Here is a 27977-nt window from a genome sequence, read left to right as displayed (position 1 = left end):
TGGGCACACCTGGGCTCGTGTTCAGCACCCCCAGGTCCTTTTCCAGCTTTCCAGACCCCATCCTGGAATGTTCCATGGGGCTGTGGTGACCCGAGGGCAGTGATGTCCAGGCTGAGTGGCTGCTGAGGGACTCAGCTGGTGCTTCCCAACATGGAAAACCATGATGGAGCTGGAGAAGCACCAGAGGGTCTCTTTGCTTGGAACCTGCTGCTCCATCTCCTGGCCTGTTGCCCACAGCTCCTGGAAACCAAGTCGACAGACCGGAAGCAGACGCTGCTGCACTACATCTCCAACGTGGTCAAGGAGAAGTACCAGCACGTGTCCCTCTTCTACAACGAGCTGCACTACGTGGAGAAGGCAGCAGCAGGTACTGTGACCCTCCCTCGGCCTCCTCCACCCCCCAGGGGTGGCTATTCCAGGCAGGGAGCCCCCTGGGCTGTGGGTTGCAGCCTCTGTCCCGTTCCCAGTGTCCCTGGAGAACGTGCTGTTGGACGTGAAGGAGCTGCAGCGGGGCCTGGAGCTGACGAAGCGCGAGTACACCATGCACGACCACAACACCATGCTCAAGGACTTCATCCAGAACAACGAGGGCAAGCTCAAGAAGCTGCAGGACGACGCCAAAATAGCCCAGGTACCCCTCATTCCTCGGGGTTTGGCAGGAGGGTGTGGGCTCTCCCCACAGGATGTGCTCTGTATCCCTGGAATGCACAGTGGGGCTGGGGAGGTGACCTGGGGCAGTGCAGTAAATCTGTGCCTGTTGCAGGATGCCTTTGATGATGCTGTGAAGTACTTTGGGGAGAATCCCAAGACAACTCCCCCCTCAGTCTTTTTCCCAGTGTTTGTCCGGTTTGTGAAGGCCTACAAGGTAAGCAGGAGCTTCCTTCTCCTCCTCTTCCTCCTCTCCTTCTCCTCCTCCTTTCTCCTCCTTTTTCCTCCCCCTTTTCCCCTTTCCCCCTTCCCTTTTTCTTCTGCTCCTCCTCCTCCTCCTCCTCTTCCCCTCCCCTGCCCTCCCCTCAGTAGCACCTGCCAACATTCCTCCCTGGCACTGTTTAGGATCCCAGTCTCCCCTGGAAGCTCTAACCTCTGGTTTTTTTCCCATAAATAGCAAGCAGAAGAAGAGAATGAGCTGAGGAAAAAGCAGGAACAGGCCTTAATGGAAAAACTCATGGAGCAGGAAGCGTTGATGGAGCAGCAGGACCAAAAGGTATGGCCCAGATCCACCTCCCAGGTGGGATCATGTTCCTGGTGCTTCAGAAACCTCCACTCTGGAGGGGGGGAGGAATTCAGTTGCCCAACTTGTAGTTGCCTGGAAATAGTCTCTGGAAGTTTCCTCCTTATGTGGAAAGAGCTGGGATAAGCTGGAAAAGTTTTTGCTTCTACTGCTTTGGAAGTCTGAAAAATTAAGGAAAACTAAGTGGAAAGTTGTCTTTTCCACGTGTCCAGGAGTTAAAAGTTCTCCTTCTCTGACCTCTCCCTGGGATGTGAGTCACTAGTAGACACATGAGGGTGTTCCAGCCTTGGAAAATGGGGGGAAAAGGGGCAGTTCCTGTGTGCTGGTTGGCACCCAGTCGGTGTGTGAGGTTGGGGCAGAGGCAGGAGAGCAGGAGGTCCGTCCCTCCAACCCCTCTCCTCGTTTGCAGTCCCCCTCCCACAAGACGAAGCGGCAGCAGCAGGAGCTGATCGCGGAGCTGCGGCGGCGGCAGGTCAAGGACAACCGGCACGTGTACGAGGGCAAGGACGGGGCCATCGAGGACATCATCACAGGTAACCCTCCTCCCAGGGGATCCAGGGCTCTCCCACAGGGAACAGCTCTGGGAGCTGCCCAGGGGCTGCTGCAAGGGCTGCGTGTCCTCCTCGAAGCCGCAGCAGAGCTGAGGGTGTTGGTTCCTGAAGGCTCTGCTCGGTGTCTTAGTCCTTCTCCTCCAGCTGTGGGGACATTCCCGGGGCTTTAGAGCAGCCAGGGAGTGCCTGATCCCAGAGTTCTCTCACTGGGATGCGCTTGCCCTGCAGATCTGTCCCAGAACCCTTTTTCCCCCCAGATGACGGGTGTTTAACGTGATGAGGAGCCTCCACTTTCAGGCAAATGTTCTAACAGGGACTGCAGAGTTACAGCAAATCACTTGATCAAACCAGGGATCCATGACCCCACACTGCTCCTGTTCCCTGCTCAGGCAGAGTCTGGGCTGGTCCCTGAGGGAGGGACACACCCCCTGGTGCAGCCAGGCACAGGCAGGACTTGGGTGCCACTATTTGCCAATAGAAAAAACCACCTAAAACTGCATTTTGCTGGGGAATTAAACCATTTTTAACCAGTCCAGTTGCTCTGATTTGGCAGTACTTGGAGTTTTCTGCACGTTGTGCACAAGGAACACGATTTAACACTTCAATAACTCTACAATCCTGTGTTTCCTTGCACAGAAACTCAAAAAAGGTCTTTTCCTACTGCTCCTGGAAGTTTTTGCTGCAGAGGGGCAGGAGCTGTTTTACCAGTCACTAAGGAAAGCCAGGGAGTTTTTGCCCAGCCAGAGGACAGGGCTGACGAGTGTGAAGCTCTCCCAGCTCCTTTTAACCTTGATTAATGGCTTCCTGAGATAATATTTGGGATGTAAAGGGCAGGCTGGCAGTAATATCCAATCTGTCAGCGCTTCTCCAGCTCCTCCAGACTCCAGGGAGCTTGTTGGGTTGGGGAAGTGGTTCTGCTGCTCCGGGGGAGAAACATTGTGTGGCAGATGCCCTTCCCCATGGAAAAGGCATCCAGTGGAGGGGGTGCCAGATGAGACATTTCAACTCAAACGTTTCCTGTGCCCTCGTGCCTGGTATTTCCCGTTATGGGGGTGGCTCAAGCCATGGATTAGCTGGCATTTCCCATTGTGGGGGTGGCTCGAGCCATGGAGTGCTGAAGGTCAGGCACAGGGAGTCAGGTAGGACTGAGGTCACCTCCTTATCCCTGGAAATCATGGAGCCCCCCATCCCTGGGAGTGTTCAAGCCAGGTTGGATAGGGCTTAGAGCGACCTGCTCTAGTGGAAGGTGTCCAGAGGGTGGGATGAGATGAGTTTTAAGTCCCTTCCAACCCAAACCATTCTGGAATTCCACGAGCCGGTTAAATCCTTCCTCGATCCTTTCCGCTGCCGCGTCCAAAGCCCGCTGAGGAGCAGCTTTCAGGGAGCTGTTGGCCCGTGTCAGAGTGTCCCTGGCCATCCCTGGTGGAGCACTAACCCTGCACTAATGCCCTGGAGCCCTGCTGACGTTGGTTTGTGTGTCTGGCTGTTGTTGTTCCCATGCAGTGCTGAAGACGGTGCCGTTCACCGCCCGGAGCGCCAAGCGCGGCTCTCGGTTCTTCTGCGACCCCGTTGTCACGGAGGAATTCCATTACTAAACTATTCCTCTCTCACACCTGACGCTCTTAGAAAACAGGAAGGTGGCTGTAGATTTGTTGTCCCTCCCCCCCCTTTGTGCAGATCTCAGCCAGGACATGTGAATGTTGAGTGTTTAGTGGTGTCCGGCGTCACCCGACGTTCTCGTGGTGTCACCTCCGTTGCACGTCCCGTGTCTCCATAACTTCTCGTTCCATCCCATCGACTTCTGGCCATCCCTGTGTTCCAGTGCCATAGAACAGCAAGTGGTGGCAGTCACTGGGGCGAGTTTCCTGCAGTCCAAGGGCTGAGGAGACCAAATGAAGCCAAGAAGTGACGTTCACTTGGCTTTTCTATGTCACCCCCGTGGCCCGCACACCTTTGTGTGCCGTGCATGTGATGCCTCGGCGGAATTCCGGGCTGCATGGACTAGGGGGACATCCCTGGGGGTGGCTTCTGGCTGGGGAGGGCTGCCTGGGCTAACACCCGTGGTTGGGGTTAGATTCCTAACCAGCTCCTGCATGTTGGCTGCACGTGAGACACGAGGTGGAACCGGCGGGGGGAAATCTCTGCTCATGGGTCACATCCACGTTTAACCCCTTCAGTTCCACGTCAGCTTTGTTTAAGGAAAATCAGGAATCTTCCCTGAGCATGAACCAGTTCAGCTGGACTGTGCAGTGCTGGGACTGGGGGAAAGAGGAGCAGGGCTGGGGAAACACTTAAATATGGGCCAGAACCACTGAGATGCTGCCGCTGAAAAGGCTGACGTGGAACTGAGCGATTCCCACCGTGGTGTCCATGTAGGAAGGGTGTCTCTAACCCTGCATGTCTCAGCACTGTTGTCTTGCATTAAGGCCCCAGCAGCTTAAGAAGCCAACAGTGTTTCCCCCTTCCCTGTGTACTTTAATTAATGCTGCAATAAATCCAACTAATCACTCGACGGGTCTTTGCTCTCCGAGTCCGCTGCCGTGTTCTCTTCCTGGAGCCAGCCTTCAAAGCAGCTTGGAATTGGGGTGGGGAGAGGCCAGGAGGCCTCCTGTCCCTCCTGCCCCTGTCTAACCCCTCACAGCCTTGGCCTCACCCTCTTGCTCTGTGGTCACCCCGCCTGGGAGGTTTGAACTTTGCTGACTTGACTTGCTCTTCATTTTCCATCCCATTTTTTTACTTAACCATCATTTTGTGTTCTGTTTTGTTTTTGTTTGTTTTTTTTTTTGTTTTGTTTTTTTTTTCTGTTTAGCCCTAAAGAAGAATAATATCACTAAATTTCCCAATGTTCACTCGAGGGTAAGGATTTCTTCTAGCACCCCGGTGGTGGAGGATACCCAGAGCTGGCAAGCATCACTTTTTACTTGGCTTCCTCCTCTCTCTGTCTGCCAGGAGCTGGTGGTAGATGTGGCTGAGCTAATACTGGTGAGACCCTCCAGGCCTGTGGAGACCCAGATCCTTGATTTTCACCCTTGGAGGTGCAGGGGATCCACAGGCCGTTGGCTGGTGACCATCTTCACACCATTTTGGCCATTTCTCTTCAAGTTCAGCCCAAAATAGTCTTGTCCTCGGGTTTTGTAGCCCCACAGCTCCCTGGAGGTTCTGCTGCCCCCAGACCACAAAATAGGGGATGAGGTGCTCAACCAGCAGCTCCAGGGGCAGAGCTGAGAAGTTGGGGAGTTGTGTGTGACCCTGACACGATTATCCAGGAAATCTGAGGGAGGGTTTGCCCAATCCAACACAAATTTGTTGGCCAGCAGAGAAATATTTTATCTGGAATAGTCTTCAGGGCCTCCATGTGCTGGTTGTGTTGTGGTTGCACAGGTAACACACGTGGCACATGGAATGGGCTTCATCAAGGCATCCATCAGCCCATCAGTTTTCCCATTCTTCCTTCCATCCATCCATCCATCCACCATCCATCCATCCATCCATCCATCCCTCCCTCCCATGCTCAGTGTTCCCTCCTGAGCTCTCACCTCCCCAGCAGTGGGGTGGGCTGGGCTGGGCTTTGCTGCAGGTGAGGAGGATGAGGATGAGGAGGGAGGGGTTTGGCCACTCCACACCCTTTGGCTGAGGAAGCTTTGCTCCAGCCACAGGGCAGGACAGCAGCTGGAGCATCCCAAGCACCAGCTGCTTTTCCCACCTTTAAATCTGGTTGGACTTGATCTAAGAGATCTTTGCCAACCTGAATGATTCCACGATAAATGGGGATACAGGGACCAGAGCTCCATCCCGCTGTGGCCAAGCACGTCCCACGGGACTGTGGGTTGCACATCTCCCTCATCCCGCTGTGGGAATGAGGGGGGCTCTGGAAGACTGGGGCACACATCAACCCCCCCATTTGGGGTGATGGTGCCTCTCTGATGGATGTTCCCACCCCACCTGGTCCCACCCGGTCCCACCAGTATTACCCCGCTGCTTGGGCGCGTAGTCGGGCACGGCAGCCCCCGCTCCCCTCGGGGCCGACCCCCTTCTCTGCCCTCCACAAGCTGCTTTGATTGGCTTCCAGCAGGACTTTCCTTGTCTGGCCTCTCTCTGTGTGTGCGTGTGCGTGTCCGGGGGGGCCGTTTTCCCGGGACGAGCTCACCAGGCCCTTCCCTGCCCGCAGATCTTCGGAACCAGCCGTACCGCCGGGCCGACGCGCTGAGGAGGAGCGTCCGCCGCCGCTTCGACGAGCACGGCCTGCGCCCCAACGGCCCCGACGTGGCCATGTGAGCCCCGGGGGGGCTCCCCGGGGGCCTCGGCCACGGACACTCCGTGCTCGGCGAGCCCCGGGAACGGCCAAACCCACCCGCCGGGCCCGGGGACACTGGGAACGGTGGGAACCGCCCCGGAGCCACCAAGTGCCTGAGATGGAAGGACCTGCTCCAGGGACAGCGCCGGGACCTGGGCTGAGGGACCCGGCCTGAGGGGGGTCCTGGGACACGTCCCGCGGCGTCCGGAACCAAAATGTAAAAATTCCTGCTGGTTTGGGGGGTTGGTTTGGCTGCCTGAGGGCGGAGTTCGGCCACTGGTCTCTCTCCGCTGGTTGGAAACTGGGAATACTGGGATGTGCTCAGCTTTGGAATGCTCGGCTCTGAACTGATCCTGTGCTGGTGCCCAGGGGGTCGGCTGCACTTATGGCTTGGGGTTTGATCACAAAGGAAGACACTGAAGGGCTTTCTGTAGGAATAACGATCCCAGCCCTTTTCCCACCCCGGGCACCTCCGGAGCTGGATGTGGGACCCAACGCATCCACGATCCCAGGGAGAGGAACCAAACGAGGTCACCCCCAGGCCAGGGGGGTTTTGGGGGCCAGGACAGGGAGGGGGAGGCCCGGCCGGCGCTCACAGCTCTGGAGTAACAGCTATTTATTAATTAGCACTAAGCCAATTAACACCTCAGTAATCAGTATTAGGCTCTGGGACCACCTCAGTCCAGTTCCTCAGTGGGGAACCAGCCCAGCCCTGCTCTGTGGGACAATCCCACCCCCATTCCCTGCTGAGGCTCCTTTGGGCACCAAAGCCAAGCCCAGCCTAAAATCCCGGGCAGGTTTGAGGTTCAAAATGGCTTTTTCCAAGCCTAAAAAGGGACAGGAGCCATTTTAGGCCCGTCGTGCACCCCCAGCTCCCGGAGCAGCAGGAGGAGGAATCCAACCCCTTGATCCTCTCAGCTGGGAAGAACTGGACTGAAGAGAGAGATTTGGCCTTTCCAAGACCCCTTTTTTGCTTCCAGCTTCTTCCCTGGGCTCGTCACATCCCCCTGTTAATTGTAAAATTTCTTGTATAGTATTTAACCACGGAATTTCTTGGCCCTTTCCCGTTGTGCTCCCTCCACTGGTGAAGGTCCCTGGAATCTTTTCCCCCCTCGGATAATGTGTAGTTATATGATAATCTGTTTTTAAATGTACAGATATTTTGCTACAAAATTGGTGCAGTTTTTTATGGTTTTTACACTTCTCTTTTATCCCCCCCTCCCCCCCCTTTAGCCTCTGGGTAATATTGTAAATATTGTTTAAAATGAAATAAATGCATCAAGCCTGTGCTATACAATCTGAATGTTATTTTAACTTATAGTTTTTGTTTTTATATTTAACTAAAACGGACAGTTTGGGGCTCAGAGTTACCACGTTGACCTATTTACAGGAATTTTGGACTTTCAAAACTGCCAATTCCTTGCATTTTACAGCACTTGACCCACTAAAGAGAACATGTCACCCCCTCCTTTGCCTCCCTGGCAGTCTCAAGGAGTTGTTTGAATCGGAAGCAATGGGATAATTTTAAATTCAATGTGATAGATTGTTGGTTACAAGCACCAGATCTCCTCTTCTTCGGCTCAAAGGTATTTTTTTAACGAAAGACCCAAAATTCTCCAGGCTGGCATGTTCTCTTTAATATTTTTCTAGTAATAGATCTGCTTCTTAGCAAGATTAGAGTGTTTTATAAAGCAGTTCACGTTCCTTTCCTGGTCTGTTCTGCCATAAAATCCAATAAACTATTTACACTACTACAGCCAAATCCTCACCGGGTTTTTTTGGGGCACTTTTCCCTTTTTTTTTTCCTTTCCCTGCTGGTGATGTTGGACAGGAGAACTCCTGGAGGTTGGGGCAGCTCTGGGGGGATGGACATGGAAATGATTCCCCAGGTGATTTGCAGCATTAATTTATTCTTTGTTACTCTGGGAAAAAGAAATTCCAGATGATCCCAGGAAAAATCCCAAATGACCCAAGGAAAATTACTGATCACGCCAGGGAAAAATGCCAAATCCCCCAGGAAAAATCCCAAACCATCTCAGGAAAAAATTCCAAATGATCCCAGGAAATTATCCCAAATTATCCCGGGAAACATCACAAATCATCTCAGGAAAAATTCCAAATAATCCCAGGAAAAAAATCCCAGATGATCCTGGGAAAAAATCTCAAATTATCCCAGGAAAAAAACCCAAATAATTCCAGGAAAAAAAAATCCCAAATCATTTCAGGAAAAAAAATCTCAAATCACCCCAGGAAAAATCCCCAAATAATTAAAGGGAACATCCCAAATAATCCTGGGAAAAACTCCACATGATCCCAGGAAAAATCCCAAATCATCCCCGGAAAAAAATCCCAAATAACTGCAGAAAAAATCCCAAATCATTCCAGAAAAAAAAATCCAAAAACATCCCACGAAAAATCCCAAATCACCCCAAGAAAAAATCCCAGATGACGCCAAGAAAAATATCAAATCATCCCAGGAAAAAATCCCAGATGATCCCAGGAAAAACCCCCCAAATTATCCCAGGAAAAAATGCCAAATAATCCTGGGAAAAATCCCAGATGATTCCAGGATAATATCCCAAATCATCCCAAGGAAAATCCAAAATCATCCTAGGAAAAATCCCATATCACCCCAGGGAAAATCCCAAAACATCCCAGGAAAAAAAAGATGATCCCAGGAAATAAATCCCAAATCATCCTGGGAAAAATTCCAAATCACCCCAGGAAAAAATCCCAGATGATCCCAGGAAAAAAATCTCAAATCACCCCAGGAAAAATCCCCAAATAATTAAAGGGAACATCCCAAATAATCCTGGGAAAAATCCCAGATGATCCCAGGAAAAAACCCCAAATAATTCCCAGAAAGAATGCCAAATCATTCCAGGAAAAAAATCCCAAATAACTGCAGAAAAAATGCCAAATCATTCCAGGAAAAAACCCCAAATAATTCCCAGAAAGAATGCCAAATCATTACAGAAAAAAAAAATCCCAAATCATCCCAAGAAAAAAAAAATGCCAAATGATGCCAAGAAAAAAAATCTCAAAACATTCCAGGAAAAATCCCAGATGATCCCAGGAAACAATCCCAAACCATCCCAGGAAAAATTCCAAATCATTCCAGGAAAAAAAAAATCCCAAATGACCCCAGGAAAAAAACCCAAATCATTCCATGAAAAAATGCCAAATTATCCCAGGAAAAATCCCAAATCATTCCAGGAAAATTGCCAAATAATCCTGGGAAAAATCCCAGATGATCCCAGGAAAAACCCCAGGTCCTCCCACGATAGTATCCCAAATCATCCCAAGGAAAATCCAAAATCATCCAAGGAAAAAACCCAGATGATTTCAGGAAAAAAATCCCAAATCATCCCAGGAAAAAAACCCAAATAATTAAAGGAAACATCCCAAATAATCCTGGGAAAAATGCCACATGATCCAAGGAAAAATCCCAAATCACCCCAGGAAAAAAACCCCAAATAATTCCAGGAAAAAATGCCAAATCATTCCAAGAAAAAAATCCCAAATCATCCCAGGAAAAAATATCCCAGGAAAAATCCCAAATCACCCCAGGAAAAAAAAAAAAACAAAACCAGATAATGCCAAGAAAAAATCCCAGATGATCCCAGGAAAAAAATCCCAAATCAATCCAGGAAAAATTCCAAATCATCCTGGTGAAAAAAGTCCCAGATGTTCCCAGGAAACAATCCCAAATCATCCCAGGGAAAAAACCCAAATCATTCCAGGAAAAAACCCTAAATCATTCCAGGAAAAATCTTCCAAATCATCCCGGGAGAAAAATTCCCAGATGATCCCAGGAAAAAATCTCAAACAATCCCAGGAAAAAATTCCAAATAATTAAATAAAACATCCCAAATAATCCTGGGAAAAAAACCCAGATGATCCCAGGAAAAATCCCAAATCACCTCAGGAAAAAAATCCCAGATGATCCCAGGAAAAAACTCCAAATCATTCCAGAAAAAAAATACCAAATCACCCCAAGAAAAAAAAAATCCCAGATGATGCCAAGAAAAAACTCTCAAAACATTCCAGGAAAAATCCCAGATGATCCCAGGAAAAATTCCAAATCCAAAACCCCAAATATTTCCAGGAAAAAACCCCAAATAATTCCAGGAAACAATCCCAAATCATTCCAGGAAAAAACTTCCAAATCATCCCAAGAAAAAAAATCCCAGATGATCCCAGGAAAAAAAATCCCAAATCACCCCAGGAAAAATGCCCAAATAATTAAAGGAAACATCCTAAATAATCCCGGGAAAAATCCCACATGATCCCAGGAAAAAAACCCAAATAATTCCCAGAAAGAATACCAAATCATTCCAGGAAAAAAAATCCCAAATCATCCCAAGAAAAAAAAAAAAAAACCAGATGATGCCAAGAAAAAAAATCTCAAAACATTCCAGGAAAAATCCCAGATGATCCCAGGAAAAAAACCCCAAATCACCCCAGGAAAAAAAATCCAAATAATTAAAGGAAACATCCCAAATAATCCTGGGAAAAATCCCACATGATCCCAGGAAAAACCCCAGGTCCTCCCAGGATAATGTCCCATATCATCCCAAGGAAAATCCCAAATCATCCCAGGAAAAATCCTAAATCACTCCAGGAAAATTCCAAATCATCCCAGGAAAAAACCCCAAATCATTCCAGGAAAAAACCCAGATGATCCCAGGAAAAATACGAAATAATTCCAAGAAAAAAAATCCCAAATCATCCCAGGAAAAAAACCCAAATAATTAAAGGAAGCATCCCAAATAATCCTGGGAAAAAAAGCCACATGATCCCAGGAAAAATCCCAAATCATCCCAGGAAAAAAAATCCCAAACAATTCCAGGAAAAAATGCCAAACCATTCCAGGAAAAAAAATCCCAAATCATCCCAGGAAAAATCCCAAATAATTCCAGGAAACATCCCAAATAATCCTGGGAAAAACCGCACATGATCCCAGGAAAAATCCTAAATCACCCCAGGAAAAAAAAAATCCCAGATAATGCCAAGAAAAAATCCCAGATGATCCCAGGAAAAAAATCCCAAATCAATCCAGGAAAAATTCCAAATCATCCCAGGAAAAAAATCCCAAATCGTCCAAGGAAAAAACCCCAAATAATTCCAGGAAAAAATGCGAAATCATTCCAGGAAAAATCTTCCAAATCATCCCGGGAGAAAAATTCCTAGATGATCCCAGGAAAAAATCTCAAACAATCCCAGGAAAAAATTCCAAATAATTAAATAAAACATGCCAAATAATCCTGGGAAAACCCCCACATGATCCCAGGAAAAATCCCAAATCACCCCAGGAAAAAAAAAATCCCAGATGATGCCAAGAAAAAAATCTCAAAACATTCCAGGAAAAATCCCAGATGATCCCAGGAAAAATTCCAAATCATCCTAGGAAAAAACCCTGAAATATTTCCAGGAAAAAAACCCAAATAATTCTAGGAAAAAATCCCAAATCATTCCAGAAAAAAAATTCCAAATCATCCCGGGAAAAAAAATCCCAGATGATCCCAGGAAAAAATCCCAAATAATTCCACGAAAAAATGCCAAATCATTCCAGGAAAAAAATCCCAAATAATTACGGGAAAAAAACTCGTATCATCCCAAGGAAAATCCAAAATTATCCCCGGAAAAAAATCTCAAATCGTCCCAGGAAAAAACCCCAAATAATTAAAGGAGACATCCCAAATAATCCTGGGAAAAATCCCAGATGATCCCAGAAAAAAAAAAACAAACAACAAATTATTCCAGGAAAAAATGCCAAATCATTCCAGGAAAAAAATCCCAACTCATCCCAAGAAAAAAAACCCAAACAGATGACGCCAAGAAAAAAAATCTCATTCCAGGAAAAATCCCAGATGATCCCTGGGAAAAAAATCCCATATCATCCCAGGATAAAACCCCAAATAGTTCCAGGAAACATCCCAAATAATTCTGGGGAAAAATCCCAGATGATCCCTGGAAAAATCCCAAATAATTCAAGGAAAAATATCCCAAATCATCCCAAAAAAACCACAAACAGATGATGCCAAGAAAAAATCTCAAATATTCCAGGAAAAATCCCAGATGATCTCAGGAAAAAAATCCTAAATCACCCCAGGAAAATATCCCAAATCATCCCAGGGAAAACCCAAATAATCCCAGGAAAAAATTCCAAATCGTTCCAGGGAAAACCCCAAATATTTCCAGGAAAAAAACCCCAGATCATTCCAGAAAAAATGCCAAATCATTCCAAGAAAAAACTTCCAAATCATCCTGGGAAAAAAAAACCCAGATGATCCAGGAAAATATCTCAAGCCATCCAGGGAAATAACCCCAAATAATTAAAGGAAATATCCCAAATAATCCTGGGAAAACCCCCACATGATCCCAGGAAAAATCCCAAATCATCCCGGGAAAAAAACCCAAATAATTCCACGAAAAAATGCCAAATTATTCCAGGAAAAAAATTCTAAATCATCCGGGGAAAAAACATCCCAGATGATCCCAGGAAAAATCCCAAATCACCCCAGGAAAAAATCCCAAATCATCCTGGGAAAAAAATCCCAAATGATCCCACAAAAAATCCCAGATCACCCCAGGACAATATCCCAAATCATCCCAGGAAAATCCAGAATCATCCCAGGAAAAATCCTAACTCAACCCAGGGAAAATCCGAAATCACTCCAGGAAAAATCCCAAATCAACCCAGGAAAATTCCAAATCATCTCAGGAAAAGAAATCCCAGATGATCCCAGGAAAAAACCAAGGTCCTCCCAGGATAATATCCCAAATGATCCCAAGGAAAATCCCAAATCACCCCAGGAAAAAATCCCAAATAATTCCAGGAAAAAATCTCAAATTATCCCAGGAAAAAAATCCCAGATGATCCCAAGAAAAAAAATCCCAAATCATCCCAAGAAAAAACCCAAATAATTCCAGGAAAAAATCTCAAATTATCCCAGGAAAAATCCCAGATGATCCCAGGAAAAAAATCCCAAATAATTCCACGAAAAAATGCCAAATCATTCCAGGAAAAAAATCCCAGATGATCTCAGGAAAAAAATCCCAAATCATCCCAAGAAAACCCCAAATAATTCGAGGAAAGAATGCCAAAGCATTCCAGGAAAAGAATCCCAAATCACCCCAGGAAAAATCCCAAATCACCCCAAGAAAAAAAAAAATCCCAAATACTTCCAGGAAAAATCCCAGATGATCCCAGGAAAAATTCTAAATCATCCGAGGAAAAAAACACAAATATTTCCAGGAAAAAAACCCCAAATAATTCTAGGAAAAAATCCCAAATCATTCCAGGAAAAAAATCCCAGATGATCCCAGGAAAAACCCCAGATTGCCCCAGGAAAAAAATCCCAAATCATCCCAGGAAAAATCCCAAATTATCTCAGGAAAAATCCCAGAAGATCCCAGGTAACAATCCCAAATCATCCCGGGAAAAAAACCCTAAATAATTCCATGAAAGAATGCCAAATTATCCCAGGAAAAATCCCAAATCATCGCAGGAAAAAATCCCAAATAATTCCACGAAAAAATGCCAAATAATTCCAGGAAAAAAAAACCAAATAATGACGGGAAAAAAACCCTGTATCATCCCATGGAAAATCCAAAATTATCCCAGGAAAAAATCCCAAATCATCGCAGGAAAATATCGCAAATTATCCCAGGAAAAATCCCAGATGATCCCTGGGAAAAAAATCCCAAATCATCGCAGGAAAAAAACCCAAATAGTTCCAGGAAACATCCCAAATAATTCTGGGGAAAAATCCCAGATGATCTCTGGAAAAATCCCAAATAACTCCAGGAAAAAAATCCCAAATCATCCCAAAAAAACCACAAACAGATGATGCCAAGAAAAATCTCAAAATATTCCAGGAAAAATCCCAGATGATCCCAGGAAAAAATCCTAAATCACCCCAGGAAAATATCCCAAATCATCCCAGGGAAAACCCCCAAATATTTCCAGGAAAAAAACCCAAATCATTCCAGGAAAAAACTTCCAAATCATCCTGGGAAAAAAAACCCCAGATGATCCCAGGAAAAAATCTCAAACCATCCAGGGAAAAAAACCCCAAATAATTAAAGGAAATATCCCAAATAATCCTGGGAAAAACCCCACATGATCCCAGGAAAAATCCCAAATCATCCCGGGAAAAAAACCCAAATAATTCCAGGAAAAAATGCCAAATCATCCTGGGGAAAATCCCAGATGATCCCAAGAAAAACCCCAGGTCCTCCCAGGAAAATATCCCAAATCATCCCAAGGAAAATCCCAAATCATCCCAGGAAAAATCCTAAATCACTCCAGGAAAATTCCAAATCATCTTGGGAAAAAAAATCCCAGATGATTCCAGGAAAAATCCCAAATCAATCCAGGAAAAATTCCAAATCATCCCAGGAAAAAAATCCAAATAATACCAGGAAACATCCCAAATAATCCAGGAAAAAAATCCCAGATGATCCTAAGAAAAAAATCCCAAACCATCCCAAGAAAAAACCACAAATCATTCCAGGAAACATCCCAAATAATTCCACAAAAAAATGCCAAATCATTCCAGGAAAAGAATCCCAAATCATCCCGAGAAAAATCTCAAATCACCCCAAGAAAAAAAAATCCCAGATGATGCCAAGAAAAAAAATCTCAAAATATTCCAGGAAAAAAATGAAATCACACAAGGAAAAATCCCAAATCATCCTGGGAAAAAAAATCCCAAATCATCCCAGGAAAAAATCCCAGATAATCCCAGAAATAAATCACAGATGATTCCAGGAAAAAATGCCAAATCACCCCAGGAAAAACATCCCAAATCATCCTGGAAAAAAATCCCAAATCATTCCAAGAAAAAACCCCAAATAATTCCAGGAAAATACCCCAAATCATTCCAGAAAAAAGATCCCAAATCATCCAGGAAAAATCCCAAATCATCTCAGGAAAAAAAATCCCAGATGATACCAAGAAAAAAATCTCAAAACATTCCAGGAAAATCCCAGATGATCCCAGGAAAAAATCTCATATCATCCCAGGAAAAAATTCCAAATCATCCTGGGAAAAAAATCCCAGATGATCCCACAAAAAATCCCAGATCACCCCAGGACAATATCCCAAATCATTCCAGGAAAATCCAGAATCATCCCAGGAAAAATCCTAACTCAACCCAGGGAAAATCCCAAATCAATCCAGGAAATAAATCCCAAATAACTGCAGAAAAAACCCCAAATAATTCCCAGAAAGAATGCCAAATCATTCCAGAAAAAAAAATCCAAAATCAACCCACGAAAATTCCCAAATCACCCCAATTAAAAGTCCCAGATGACGACAAGAAAAAATATCAAATGATCCCCGGGAAAAAATCCCAGATGATCCCAGGAAAATCCCCCCAAATTATCCCAGGAAAAAACCCAAATCATTCCAGGAAAAAATGCCAAATAATCCTGGGAAAAATCCCAGATGATTCCAGGACAATATCCCAAATCATCCCACGGAAAATCCAAAATCATCCTAGGAAAAATCCCATATCACCCCAGGGAAAATCCCAAAACATCCCGGGAAAAATTCCAAATCACCCAGGAAAAAATCCCAAACCATCCCAGGAAAAAATCCCCAAATAATTAAAGGAAACATCCCAAATAATCCTGGGAAAGATCCCAGATGATCCCAGGAAAAACCCCAAATAATTCCCAGAAAGAATGCCAAATCATTCCAGGAAAAAAATCCCAAATCATCCCAAGAAAAAAAAAATGCCAAATGATGCCAAGAAAAATATATCAAAACATTCCAGGAAAAATCCCAGATGATCCCAGGAAACAATCCCAAACCATCATAGGAAAAATTCCAAATCATTCCAGGAAAAAAAATCCCAAATCACCCCAGGAAAAAACCCCAAATCATTCCAGGAAAAAATGCCAAATAATCCTGGGAAAAATCCCAGATGATCCCAGGAAAAACCCCAGGTCCTCCCAGGATAAAATCCCAAATCATCCCAAGGAAAATCCCAAATCATCCCAGGAAAAATCCTCAATCACTCCAGGAAAATTCCAAATCATCTCAGGAAAAAAACCCAGATGATCCCAGGAAAAAAATCCCAAATAATTCCAGGAAAAAAATCCCAAATAATTAAAGGAAACATCCCAAATAATCCTGGGAAAAATGCCACATGATCCCAGGAAAAAATCCCAAATAATTCCAGGAAAAAATGCCAAACCATTCCAGAAAAAAAATCCCAGATGATCCCAGGAAAAAACTCCAAACCATTCCAGAAAAAAAATCCCAAATCATCGCAGGAAAATACCCCAAAAAATTACGGGAAAAAACCATGTATCATCCCAAGGAAAATCCAAAATTATCCCAGGAAAAAATCCCGGGAAAAAACCCCAAATCATTCCAGGAAAAATCCCAAATCATGCCAGGAAAAAATGCCAAATCATTCCAGGAAAAAAATCCCAAATCACCCCAAGAAAAAAAATCCCCCAAATTATCCCAGGAAAAAATCTCAAATCATTCCAGGAAAAAACCCCAAATAATTAAAGGAGACATCCCAAATAATCCTGGGAAAAATCTCAGATGACCCCAGGAAAAAAACCCCAAATCATTCCAGGAAAAAAATCCCAAATCATCCCAAGAAAAAAAAAATGCCAAATGATGCCAAGAAAAAAATCTCAAAATATTCCAGGAAAAATCCCAGATGATCCCAGGAAAAAAATCCTAAATCACCCCAGGAAAATATCCCAAATCATCCCAAGGAAACCCCAAATCACCCCAGGAAAAAATTCCAAATCATCCCAGGAAAAAACCCCAAATATTTCCAGGAAAAAAACCCCAAATCATTCCAGGAAAAAATGCCAAATCACCCCGGGAAAAAAAACAAAACAGATGATCCAGGAAAAAATCTCAAATCATCCAGGGAAAAAATCCCAAATAATTAAAGGAAACATCCCAAATAATCCTGGGAAAAATCCCAGATGATCCCAGGAAAAATCCCAAATAATTCCAGGAAAAAAATCCCAAATCATTCAGGAAAAAAATCCCAAATAATTAAATGAAACATCTCAAATAATCCTGGGAAAAATCCCAGATGATCCCAGGAAAAATTCCTAATCACCCCAGGAAAAAATCCCAAATAATTCCAGGAAAAAATCTCAAATTATCCCAGGAAAAAAATCCCAGATGATGCTAAGAAAAAAAATCCCAAATCATCCTGGGGAAAAAACCCCAAATAATTCCAGGAAACATCTCAAATAATCCTGGGAAAAATCCCAGATCATCCCAGGAAAAAAATCTCAAATCACCCCAGGAAAAAAATGCCAAATCATTCTAGGAAAAAAATCCCAAAACACCCCGAGAAAAATAATCCCAGATGATGCCAAGAAAAAAATCTCAAATCATCCAAGGAAATAAACCCAAATAATTAAAGGAAACCTCCCAAATAATCCTGGGAAAAATCCCAGATGATCCCAGGAAAAATCCCAAATAATTCCACGAAAAAATGCCAAATCATTCCAGAAAAAAAAAACCCAGATGACCCCAGGAAAAAACTCCAAATCATTCCAGGAAAAAAATCCCAAATCATCCAAGGAAAAATCCCAAATCACCCCAAGAAAAAAAAAATCCCAGATGATGCCAAGAAAAAATCTCAAAACATTCCAGGGAAAATCCCAGATGATCCCAGGAAAAATTCCAAATCCTCCAGGAAAAAATCCCAAATAATTACAGGAAAAAATCTCAAATTATCCCAGGAAAAAAAATCCCAGATGATCCCAAGAAAAAAAATCCCAAATCATCCAAAGAAAAAACCCCAAATAATTCCAGGAAACATCACAAAAAATCCTGGGAAAAATCCCAGATGATCCCAGGAAAAAATCCCCAATAATTCCGGGAAAAAATGCCAAATCATTCCAGGAAAAAATTGCAGATGATCCCAGGAAAAAAAATCCCAAATCATCCCAAGAAAACCCCAAATAATTCCAGGAAAGAATGCCAAAGCATTCCAGGAAAAGAATCCCAAATCACCCCAGGAAAAATCCCAAATCACCCCAAGAAAAAAAAAAATCCCAAATAATTCCAGGAAAAAAACTCCAAATAATTCCAGGAAAAATCCCAAATCATTCCAGGAAAAAACTTCCAAATGATCCCAGGAGAAAAAATCCCAGATGATCCCATGAAAAACCCCAGATTGTCCCAGGAAAAAAATCCCAAATCATCCCAGGAAAAACCCCAAATAATTCCGGGAAAAATCCCAAATCACCCCTGGAAATTATCACAAATTATCTCAGGAAAAATCCCAGAAGATCCCAGGTAACAATCCCAAATCATCCCAGGAAAAAACCCCTAAAGAATTCCATGAAAAAATGCCAAATTATCCCAGGAAAAATCCCAGATGATCCCGGGAAAAAAAATCCCATATCATCCCAGGAAAAAAACCCCAAATAGTTCCAGGAAACATCCCAAATTATTCTGGGGAAAAATCCCAGGTGATTCCAGGAAAAATCCCAAATAATTCCAGGAAAAAAATCCCAATTCCCCCCAAGAAAAAAGGTCCCAGATGATCCCAGGAAAAAAATCCTAAATCACCCCAGAAAAATATCCCAAATCATCCCAAGGAAACCCCAAATCACCCCAGGAAAAAATTCTAAATCATCCCAGGAAAAAACCCCAAATATTTCCAGGAAAAAAACCCCAAATCATTCTAAGAAAAAACTTCAAAATCATCCCAGGAAATAAAAAAACAGATGATCCCAAATAATCCTGGGAAACCCCCCACATGATCCCAGGAAACAATCCCAAATCATTCCGGGAAAAAAACCCCAAATCATCCCAGGAAAAACTTCCAAATCATCCTGGGAAAAAAAATCCCAGATGATCCCAGGGGAAAAATAATTCCAAATCATCCCAGCAAAAAAACCCAAATAATTCCATGAAAAAATGCCAAATTATCCCAGGAAAAATCCCAAATCATCCTGGAAAAAATCCCAGATGATCCCAGGAAAAACCCCGGGTCCTCCCAGGATAAAATCCCAAATCATCCCACGGAAAATCCCAAATCATCCCAGGAAAAAAAAACCAAACAGATGATGCCAAGAAAAAATCTTAAAATATTCCAGGAAAAATCCCAGATGATCCCAGGAAACAATCCCAAATCATCCCAGGAAAATATCCCAAATTATCCCAAGGAAAATCCCAAATCATCCCAAGGAAAACCCCAAATCATCCCAGGAAAAAACCTAAATCACCCCAGGAAAATTCCAAATCATCTCAGGAAAAAAAAATCCCAGATGATCCCAGGAAAAATCCCAAATAATTCCAGGAAAAATCCCAAATCGTCCCGGGAAAAAAATCCAAATAGTTAAATGAAACATCCCAAATAATCCTGGGAAAAACCCCACATGATCCCAGGAAAAATCCCAAATCATCCCAAGAAAAATCCCCAAATAATTCCAGGAAAATAATTCCAAATCATCCCGGGAAAAAAAATCCCAGATGATCCCAGGAAAAAATCCCAAATCGTCCCAGGAAGAAACCCAAGTAATTAAAGGAAAGATCCCAAATATCCCTGGGAAAAATCCCAGATGATCCCAGGAAAAATCCCAAATCACCCCAACAAAAAAACCCCAAATAATTCCAGGAAAAAATCTCAGACCATTCCAGGAAAGAAATCCCAAATTATCCCAGGAAAAATCCCAAATAACCCCAACAAAAAATATGCCAGATGATGTCAGGAAAAAGTCTCAAAATATTCCAGGAAAATCCCAGATGATCCCAGGAAAAATACCAAATAATTCCAGGAAAAAAATCCCAAATCATCCCAAGAAAAAAATTCAAATAATTAAAGGAAATATCCCAAATAATCCTGGGAAAACCCCCACATGATTCCAGGAAAAATCCCAAAACACCCCAGGAAAAAATCCCAAATAATTCCAGGAAAAAAACCTCAAATTATCCCAGGAAAAAAATCCCAGATGATCCCAAGAAAAAATCCCAAACAATTCCACGAAAAAATGCCAAAGCATTCCAGGAAAATAATTCTAAATCATCCCAGGAAAAAAATCCCAGATGATCCCAGGAAAAATCCCAGATCATCCTGGGAAAAATGCCAGGTGATCCAGGAAAAAAAAACCCAAATAATCCTAGGAAAAATCCCAAATGATCCTGGGAAAAAAAATCCCAAATCATCCTGGGAAAAAAAATCCCAAATCATCCGAGGAAAAATCCCAGATAATCCCAGAAATAAATCCCAGATGATCCCAAGAAAAAATGCCAAATCAGCCCAGGAAAAAAATCCCAAATCATTCCAAGAAAAAAACCCCCAAATAATTCCAGGAAAATACCCCAAATCATTCCAGAAATAAAATCCCAAATCAGCCAAGAAAAAATCCCAAATCATTCCAGGAAAAAAAATCCCAGATGATACCAAGAAAAAAATCTCAAAATATTCCAGGAAAAATCCCAGATGATCCCAGGAAAAAATCTCAAATCATCCCAGGAAAAAATTCCAAATCATCCTGGGAAAAAAATCCCAAATGATCCCACAAAAAATCCCAGATCACCCCAGGACAATATCCCAAATCATCCCAAGGAAAATCCAGAATCATACCAGAAAAAGTCCCAAATCAACCCAGGGAAAATCCCAAATCAATCCAGGAAAATATCACAAATCATCCCAGGAAAATATCCCATATCATCCCAAGGAAAACCCCAAGTCATCCCAAGGAAAAAATTCCAAATAATCCTGGGAAAAAAATCCCAGATGATCCCAGAAAAAATCCCAAATCACCCCAGGAAAAAATCCCAAATAATTCCAGAAAAAACATCGCAGATGATACCAAGAAAAAAATCTCAAAATCTTCCAGAAAAAATCCCAGATGATCCCAGGAAAAATTCCAAATCATCTTGGGAAAAAAATCCCAAATGATCCCAGGAAAAACCCCAGATCACCCCAGGACAATATCCTGTATCATCCCAAGGAAAATCCAGAATCATACTAGGAAAAATCCCAAATCATTCCAGGGAAAATCCCAGATGATCCCAGGAAAAAAATCCCAAATCATCCCAGGAAAAATCCCAAATCACCCCAGGAAAATCTCCCACATCATCCCAAGGAAACCCCCAAATCATCTCAGGAAAAAATCCCAACTCGTGCCAGGAAAAGAAATCCCAAATCAGCCCAGGAAAAAACCCCAATTCATCCCAGGGAAAATCACAGCTGATCCCAGGGAAAAAAATCCCAAATCAGCCCAGGAAAAATGGTTTTGGGCTCCTGCCTTTTCCACCTGGAATTCCCAATTCCACTCCCAGCGTGTTCCCAAGGAGTGTGAGCCACGTGACCACCCCAGCAAGAGAATTCCCGGGATGAATCCACCTGGGGGGGTGTCAAAAAGAGGGAAAATCCAGGTTGGGAAGGAACTGAGCTGGGAGTGTTCCCTGGATGGGATTTGTGAGGGATAGGTTGGAATTCCAAGGGGCAGAGCCAGGATTGCTCCAGGACAAAGAGACACCAGCCAGGGTACAAGACAAGGTTTAATCATCAATAAAAATGTACAAAAATATTCCAAGGAGAGCAGATTCCCAATTTTTCTCCCCGAGCAGGGCGGGGGCACCTTCCTGGACACTCAGGGGCTGGAAAACAGGGCTGGAATTGCCTCCTCCTCCTCCTCCTCCCTGCTCTGGGCCGGGCAGGGACATTCTGCAGCAGGTCCTTAAGGCAACACATGGAAATCGGGGGCAAATTTGAGCTTTATTCCTAAATTTTCCCGAGGGGAAGGTCCAGGTGGAGCTGGAGGTGGAGATAAGCGCTGAGGGAACACCCGCGGCCGGGCCGGGGCGGGATTTGGGAATGAGGTGGTTGTGTCACACACACCCCCTCTGCTGGCGCTGCAGCCACATTCCCATTCCCATTCCCATTCCCTGGGTTATTTACTTGGAGTCAGTGCTCAGTCAGTGAAGTCTCGGCCAAACTCCACACTGGGACCGAGAACAATCCCAAAATCTGGGGGTTTGCAGGAGAGATCAGGACGTGGATTCGTCGCTCCTGTTGCTTTCCCAGAGGAAAACCCCCAATATCCCAGATCCATGCAGGGAATTAATTAAACCAGCAGAAACTAAATTAAAGGCCCTTTTCCAAAGCTGGAATGGCTCTGCCCAGCAGCCCAGTGTTACTCCCTGCCCAGCCCAGCCCAGCACTCCAGGTTTTTTCCCAGCTTTTCCCTGGGAATTCCATTGGTTGTCTCCATTTGCTGCCAATAGGGACTGCCTGGGGTGACGTGGGACAAACTAAAAGCCGCTGTAATTCCAGCTCTGCTGGGCTGGGATGCCGTGTAAACATTTTTGGTATAAATAATTTGTCATTGATCTTCATCCAGCTGCTCCAACAGAGTCCTCCTCTGCTTCTCCAGCTCCCCCTCGCTCAGCTCGCTGCCCGACGTGTCCCAGTTCCCCTGCGGAGACAACGGGATCGTGCTCAGGATGGGGCTTCCCAGGGGGATGGACCCTCTGGAGTTGCCACCTGTGCCCACTGGGACCCTGAGAGAGGACACAGACAGAGCTGGGCAGCTCGTGGCACAGGTGGCTGCTCTGTGGCACACTCAGGATCCACAAAAACCCAATTATTTGGGAATGGGAAAGACCTCCGAGATCACGGAGTCCCACCTTTGACCAAGAGTCCAACTGTGACCTTGGAACACCCCCTAGAGCTGCCCCCTGTCCCATCCCATCCCATCCCATCCCACCCCATCCCATCCCATCCCATCCCATCCCACCCCACAGGCAGCAGGTGGGAGCAGAGCTTACGGAATCTTTTCCGGGCCGTTTCTTGGTGGGAGATTTGTGTTTGGACTCGGATCTCTGCCGGCCCCGCTCCTTCTCACTGTCCCGCTCCTTCTTGTCCTTCTCCCGCTCCAGATCCGACTCCGGGGAATCCTGGAGAAGTAAAGAGGGAAATGTTGAGTATCAGTGTTGAAGATGTTCAGTATTGATTTATAGAATAACCACAGGCAGAAAAGTCTGACTTGATTTTATGGAATCCCAGAATGGTTTGGTTGGAAGGGACATTAAGGATCATCTCCTTCCACCCCTGCCATGGCAGGGACACCTCCCACTATTCCAGGTTGCTCCAACCTGGCCTTGGACACTTCCAGGGATCCAGGGGCAGCCACAGCTCCTCTGGTAACCTGTGTCAGGGCCTCCCCAGCCTCCCAGCCAGGAATTCCTTCCCAATATCCAACCTAAATTTCCCCTTTTCACTGGCTCTGTTTTAATCCAGCCCCTGGAAACTGCTCCAAGTAGTTCCTAATTAAGCACAGAAATAAATAACCCAAAAACATCGAGGAAAGTTTGTTCAAGGCAGAACTTCCACCATTCCCAGTGCAAAGGTGGGACATGCTGGATGTCCCTCAGCCCATCCCTGTGCACAACTGGCAGTCATTCCATGAGATCTCTGGAAGTGGTGAGCTCTGGAAAATGGTTTTTCTGGCTTTTACTTTTACAAACCCTACTCTTTGACCTCAGGTGATACAGGGCCTGACACAGGTGATTCAGAGCTTCTGACACATCCCTGACAGGCAGGCACAGGGAATGGCTGGAATTCTTCCCACAATAACAGTGAACACCAGGATTTGCCAGGATAAACAGCAAATTCCAAGTTGTTAGTGCAGTCCTTCACATCTCACATGGCTGCACTTAACCCCTCCAGATTTAGCAGTGGTTCAATATGAAGATATATAACAGAGGTATTATGTTGGCAACACCCTCCTCCAGCCTGATCCCACTCCAGCAGGTTTTTTTTCCCTGGAAAATCCCCTCTGGCTGAGTGAAAGCAGTGCCAGGTTGGCCACGAGGCACCTCAGAGCTGAACTGCACTTACAGACTTGTGTCTCCTCTTCTTGCTCTTCTTCTTGTGCTTTTTGGACTTCTTGTAACTCCTCTCTGCAGGCACAGGAGACAAAACCACATCAGTGGAGTGATGAAGACCCAGCAATCCAGTTGGGAATGAGGATTCCAACCCAACCCAGCCCCATCCCGTACCGGATTCCGCACTGGACGAGCGCTCGGACACCGAGCGGGACTCCGAGCGCTGCCGCTTCTTCTTGGAGTGGCTGTCGTCGTCCTCGGACTCGGAGCCCTTCGGATGCAAAGCCAGGGAATGGTTACCATGGATCCCAAGGACAGGAGCCACCAGGAGCTGTGGCAGAGGTGGGTTTGGGGGCCCCTGGAACACTTACGGAGCGGGAGCGGGAGCGTTTCCGGTGATGCTTTTTGGACTTCTTCGAATGTTTCTTGGTCTTGGAGTGGTGGTGTTGGCACTCGTGCTGGGGGACAGGAGAGGGGTCAGCACACAATTCCAGAGGGCTTGGGCTGGAAAGGACCTTAAAGGTCATCCAGTTCCAACCCCAACACCTGGCCTTGGACACTCCCAGGGATCCAGGGGCAGCCACAGTTTCTCTGCCCAACCTGGGCCAGGGCCTCCCCACCCTCCCAGCCAGCAATTCCTTCCCAAGATCCAACTTAAAGTTCCTCTCTTTCAGTTGGAAGCCATTCCCTGTGTCCTGTCCCTGCAGTCCCTGGAGAACAGTCCCCCAGGAATGAGGCAGCCCCACCTCAGCAGCTCCCTGAGGACACCCCAAGAACCCAGGACCACGTTCCTCACCCTCCACAAACCTGGGACGGGTTAAAAACCCCCAATCACACATTTACTGTCAACCCCCCCCAAAAATGGGCACTGTTGCCCCAATAAAAGCCCCCAGGAGCAAGGAAACACAAGGTTTGGTACCTGGATCCAGTTTAAAACCGGCCTAAAACCCACACCTTGCTTTGCCAAATTTCAAATTGTCAAATTAAGTCATTTGAAGCCCAAATTCTTACAAACTGCAGCATATGAAATAAAACAAAACCCCCAAAGAGCACGTGCTGCACAGTGAAATAAATCTCACACTGGCACTTTATTGAACCCTGTCAGAAGTTCTGCAGCTCAACCAAAACTAAGGATGGAATTAAACTACAGCATTTGTTTTGCTCATCAGCAAGAAAATCAATCACAGTAAAAAAAATAATCATGATTCTGGTGTGTTCTGGGAGACCCTGATTCGTAGGGAATAAAATCCTGGACAAGTTTAGTTCCAATTTCATCTTGTTTCCTATGAAATCCCAGCAATAAATTTCCTAAAACAAAGCAGGAAATTTTCGTGTCAACTCCAAAAATTCTTGCAGGAGCAGATTCAAAGACCAATTATTTCTCAAATAAGTGTGAGATGTTTCTCCAGTTGCTCACTTGGGAGATGAGGTTTTATATCCATCACTTTTAGGTGATTCCCAATGTACCAGAAATCAGCAAAGTCCTGTTGAATCCTTCCCCTTCCCACCCAACTTAGGAGGAATAGGAATTTTTTTTTTTTGTATATTCTCTCATGAGGGAAAAAAGTAAATTAGGAACTACCTCTAGTACATGTAAGAAGTCTTTAAATATCCTTTTCCTTTCAGACTCCAGGGTGATGTCTTCAAATGCTGGTTCCTTCACAAACCTGTCTCTGATCTGCCAGAAAAACAGTAATGGAATTATAATAGCAGATAGAGCATTTAGAAATAAAAATAATAACAGGAATAAAGGGTTTAGGGTTCATGGTTTAGGTCCAGGGTTGGGGTTAGGGGTCAGCATTAGCAGCAGCAGGCTGGTGAAACCACTTGGGAATTCTTTCCTAAGGAAGGGACCATTAGGGTCGGGGTTTAGGGTTTGGGCCAGGCTAGTGGTTAAGGTTAGGGTTAGGATTAGGGTTAGGAGGCTGTTGAATTCCTTTGGGAACTGTTTCTTAAGGAAAGGCCACACTCCCATCCTCCCAGCCAGTGTCCAGCTCGCTGGGGGATGTAGGGTTAGGGGTGGGATCAGGATTAGGGGTTAGCATTAACAGGCAGCAGGTGGTTGAATCCATTTGGGAATTCTTTCCTAAGGAAAGGACCATTAAGGTTAGGATTAGAGTTCAGGGTTAACCTTAGCAGGTAGCAGGCTGTTGAATCCATCTGGGAATTCTTTCCTGAGGAAAGGATCACACTCACATCCTCCCAGACAGCGTCCAGCTTGATGTGGGGTGTAGGGTTAGGGTTAGGAGGCTGCTGAATCCCTTTGGGAATTGTTTCTTAAGGAAAGGCCACACTCACATCCTCCCAGACCACATCCAGCTTGATGGAGGGAGTAGGGTTAGAGTCAGGATCAGGGTTAGGAGGGTGTTGAATCCCTTTGGGAATTGTTTCCTAAGGAAAGGCCACACTCACATCCTCCCAGACCACATCCAGCTTGATGTGGGGTGTAGTCAGGGTTAGGATCAGGGTGTTGAATCCCTTTGGGAATTGTTTCCTAAGGAAGGGTCACACTCACATCCTCCCAGACCACATCCAGCTTGCTGTGGGGTGTAGTTAGGGTTAGGATCAGGGTGTTGAATCCCTTTGGGAATTGTTTCCTAAGGAAGGGTCACACTCACGTCCTCCCAGACGGCGTCCAGCTCGATGGGGGGAGTGGGGTTAGGGTTAGGGGTTACCATTGGGGTTAGGGGTTAGCTGGCTGTTGAATCCCTTTGGGAATTGTTTCCTAAGGAAGGGCCACACTCACATCCTCCCAGACAGCATCCAGCTCGATGGGGGGGGTGGCCTGTTTCAACATGCTCTTGAAGGCCGACTCCTTGCGCTTCATCTTCCGAGCCTCCTCCTTCTCCCGCTCCCGCTCCCGCGCCTCGGCCTTCTCCAGCAGCTGCAGCAAGGAAAGGGCACAGGAGATAAGGAAAAGGCACAGGAGATAAGGAAAAGGCACAGGAGATAAGGAAAAGGCACAGGATATTTCCAAGACATCCAAGTGGAAGGGGGATAATCCAGTTTAATGGGATTTTTGGAAAGCCAGTTCACCTTCGGAGTGGTCTGTTAGTGTGAATTATAATAATAATAATAATAATTAATCAATGGTTTAATTTCAAAGCACAGAGTGGCTGTTCCTGAGAATCTAAAATAGAGTTAATTAATAAACTCCAGAAACACACACACAGCTCATGAGATCAGCTGTGTGTAAATCAGAGAACCTGACTCAATTCCTACCCCAGAATTCCCTAAGCTGGAATGGTGATGGCTGGAATGAAGATCAACCTCTGCCATAATTCTGGCAACTGATATCAGCATAAGCATCTCCCCAAATTATTATGGGAGTAGGCAGAGCAATACAGTGAAAATAAATGTTAATTCTTGCTTGGACAAGAGATTTCATACCCTAAAATAAATGTTCATTCTTGTTTAGGCAAGAGATTTCATACCCTAATTAATTACCCTAATAAAACCACTAATTTGACATTTATTAATGACACATATTAAAATATCCCGGATAATTATTGATATTATATTGTAATTCTGGTCTCCCTGCACACTTACACTGTTGAAAGCCAGTTTGATATTTCCTGCATCCAAAGTTGTGGCTCTTTTGGTGGAGCTGATGACGGTGACGAAGTCCTCGAAGGAAGTGTTCACCTCCACCACGAAGCCCTTGTCCTGGAAGGAAAGGAATTCCTTGGCATCGGGGAGTCAGGAATTCCCAGCACCAACAGGTTCCCTGGGAGGAGGGATCTGGCACGACAAGGAATTTCCTGGGATTTGCTCACCTTTAGGATGTCTTTGATGATCTTCTTCTCGTCGTGGTAACGAGCCTTCAGGTCCTCCACGTAGAACTTGAACAGGTCCAGGGCTGTGGATCCTGAGGGGAGGGATCCACAGAAACTTTACATGTTTCTGACATGATTTTGGATTCTTTGTATTTTTTTAGAGATTAGATTTCTAAAGATATTTTTAGATTTTCTTAGATTTTTTTTTTTAGATTTTTTTTCAATTTTTTAGATATTTATTTAATTTTTTAGCTATTCACATATTTATTTTCTTACA

The 27977-nt window shown here is 45.0% G+C and overlaps 2 protein-coding genes across 2 annotated transcripts in view; one reads left to right on the top strand and one right to left on the bottom strand.

Moving 5' to 3' along the window:
* The window catches only part of FMNL2 (formin like 2), a 70787-nt gene extending 64665 nt beyond the window's left edge, over positions 1–6122 (top strand). Inside the window, exons 19-24 of the mRNA XM_029962186.1 lie at positions 136–367; positions 468–631; positions 764–865; positions 1106–1204; positions 1641–1764; positions 5951–6122. Coding sequence (XP_029818046.1) covers positions 136–367; positions 468–631; positions 764–865; positions 1106–1204; positions 1641–1764; positions 5951–6057 — 828 coding nt within the window. The 3' untranslated portion in view covers positions 6058–6122. The remainder of the gene's footprint in view (positions 1–135; positions 368–467; positions 632–763; positions 866–1105; positions 1205–1640; positions 1765–5950) is intronic.
* Positions 6123–21578: 15456 nt separating this feature from the next.
* Positions 21579–27977, bottom strand: part of PRPF40A (pre-mRNA processing factor 40 homolog A) — a 22867-nt gene continuing 16468 nt past the window's right edge. Inside the window, 9 exon segments of the mRNA XM_029962185.1 lie at positions 21579–22513; positions 22866–22994; positions 23938–23999; positions 24099–24195; positions 24296–24382; positions 25507–25602; positions 26671–26808; positions 27474–27590; positions 27701–27827. Of these exon segments, the coding sequence (XP_029818045.1) occupies positions 22421–22513; positions 22866–22994; positions 23938–23999; positions 24099–24195; positions 24296–24382; positions 25507–25602; positions 26671–26808; positions 27474–27590; positions 27701–27827 (946 nt within the window). The 3' untranslated portion in view covers positions 21579–22420.

The sequence above is a fragment of the Manacus vitellinus genome, unplaced genomic scaffold, assembly GCF_001715985.3.
Source record: "Manacus vitellinus isolate BGI_N305 unplaced genomic scaffold, ASM171598v3 scaffold_43_pilon, whole genome shotgun sequence".
NCBI classification, from domain to species: Eukaryota; Metazoa; Chordata; class Aves; order Passeriformes; family Pipridae; genus Manacus; species Manacus vitellinus.
The sequence above is the reverse complement of the archived record's forward strand: the minus strand, read 5'-3'. Positions and strand labels throughout refer to the sequence as shown.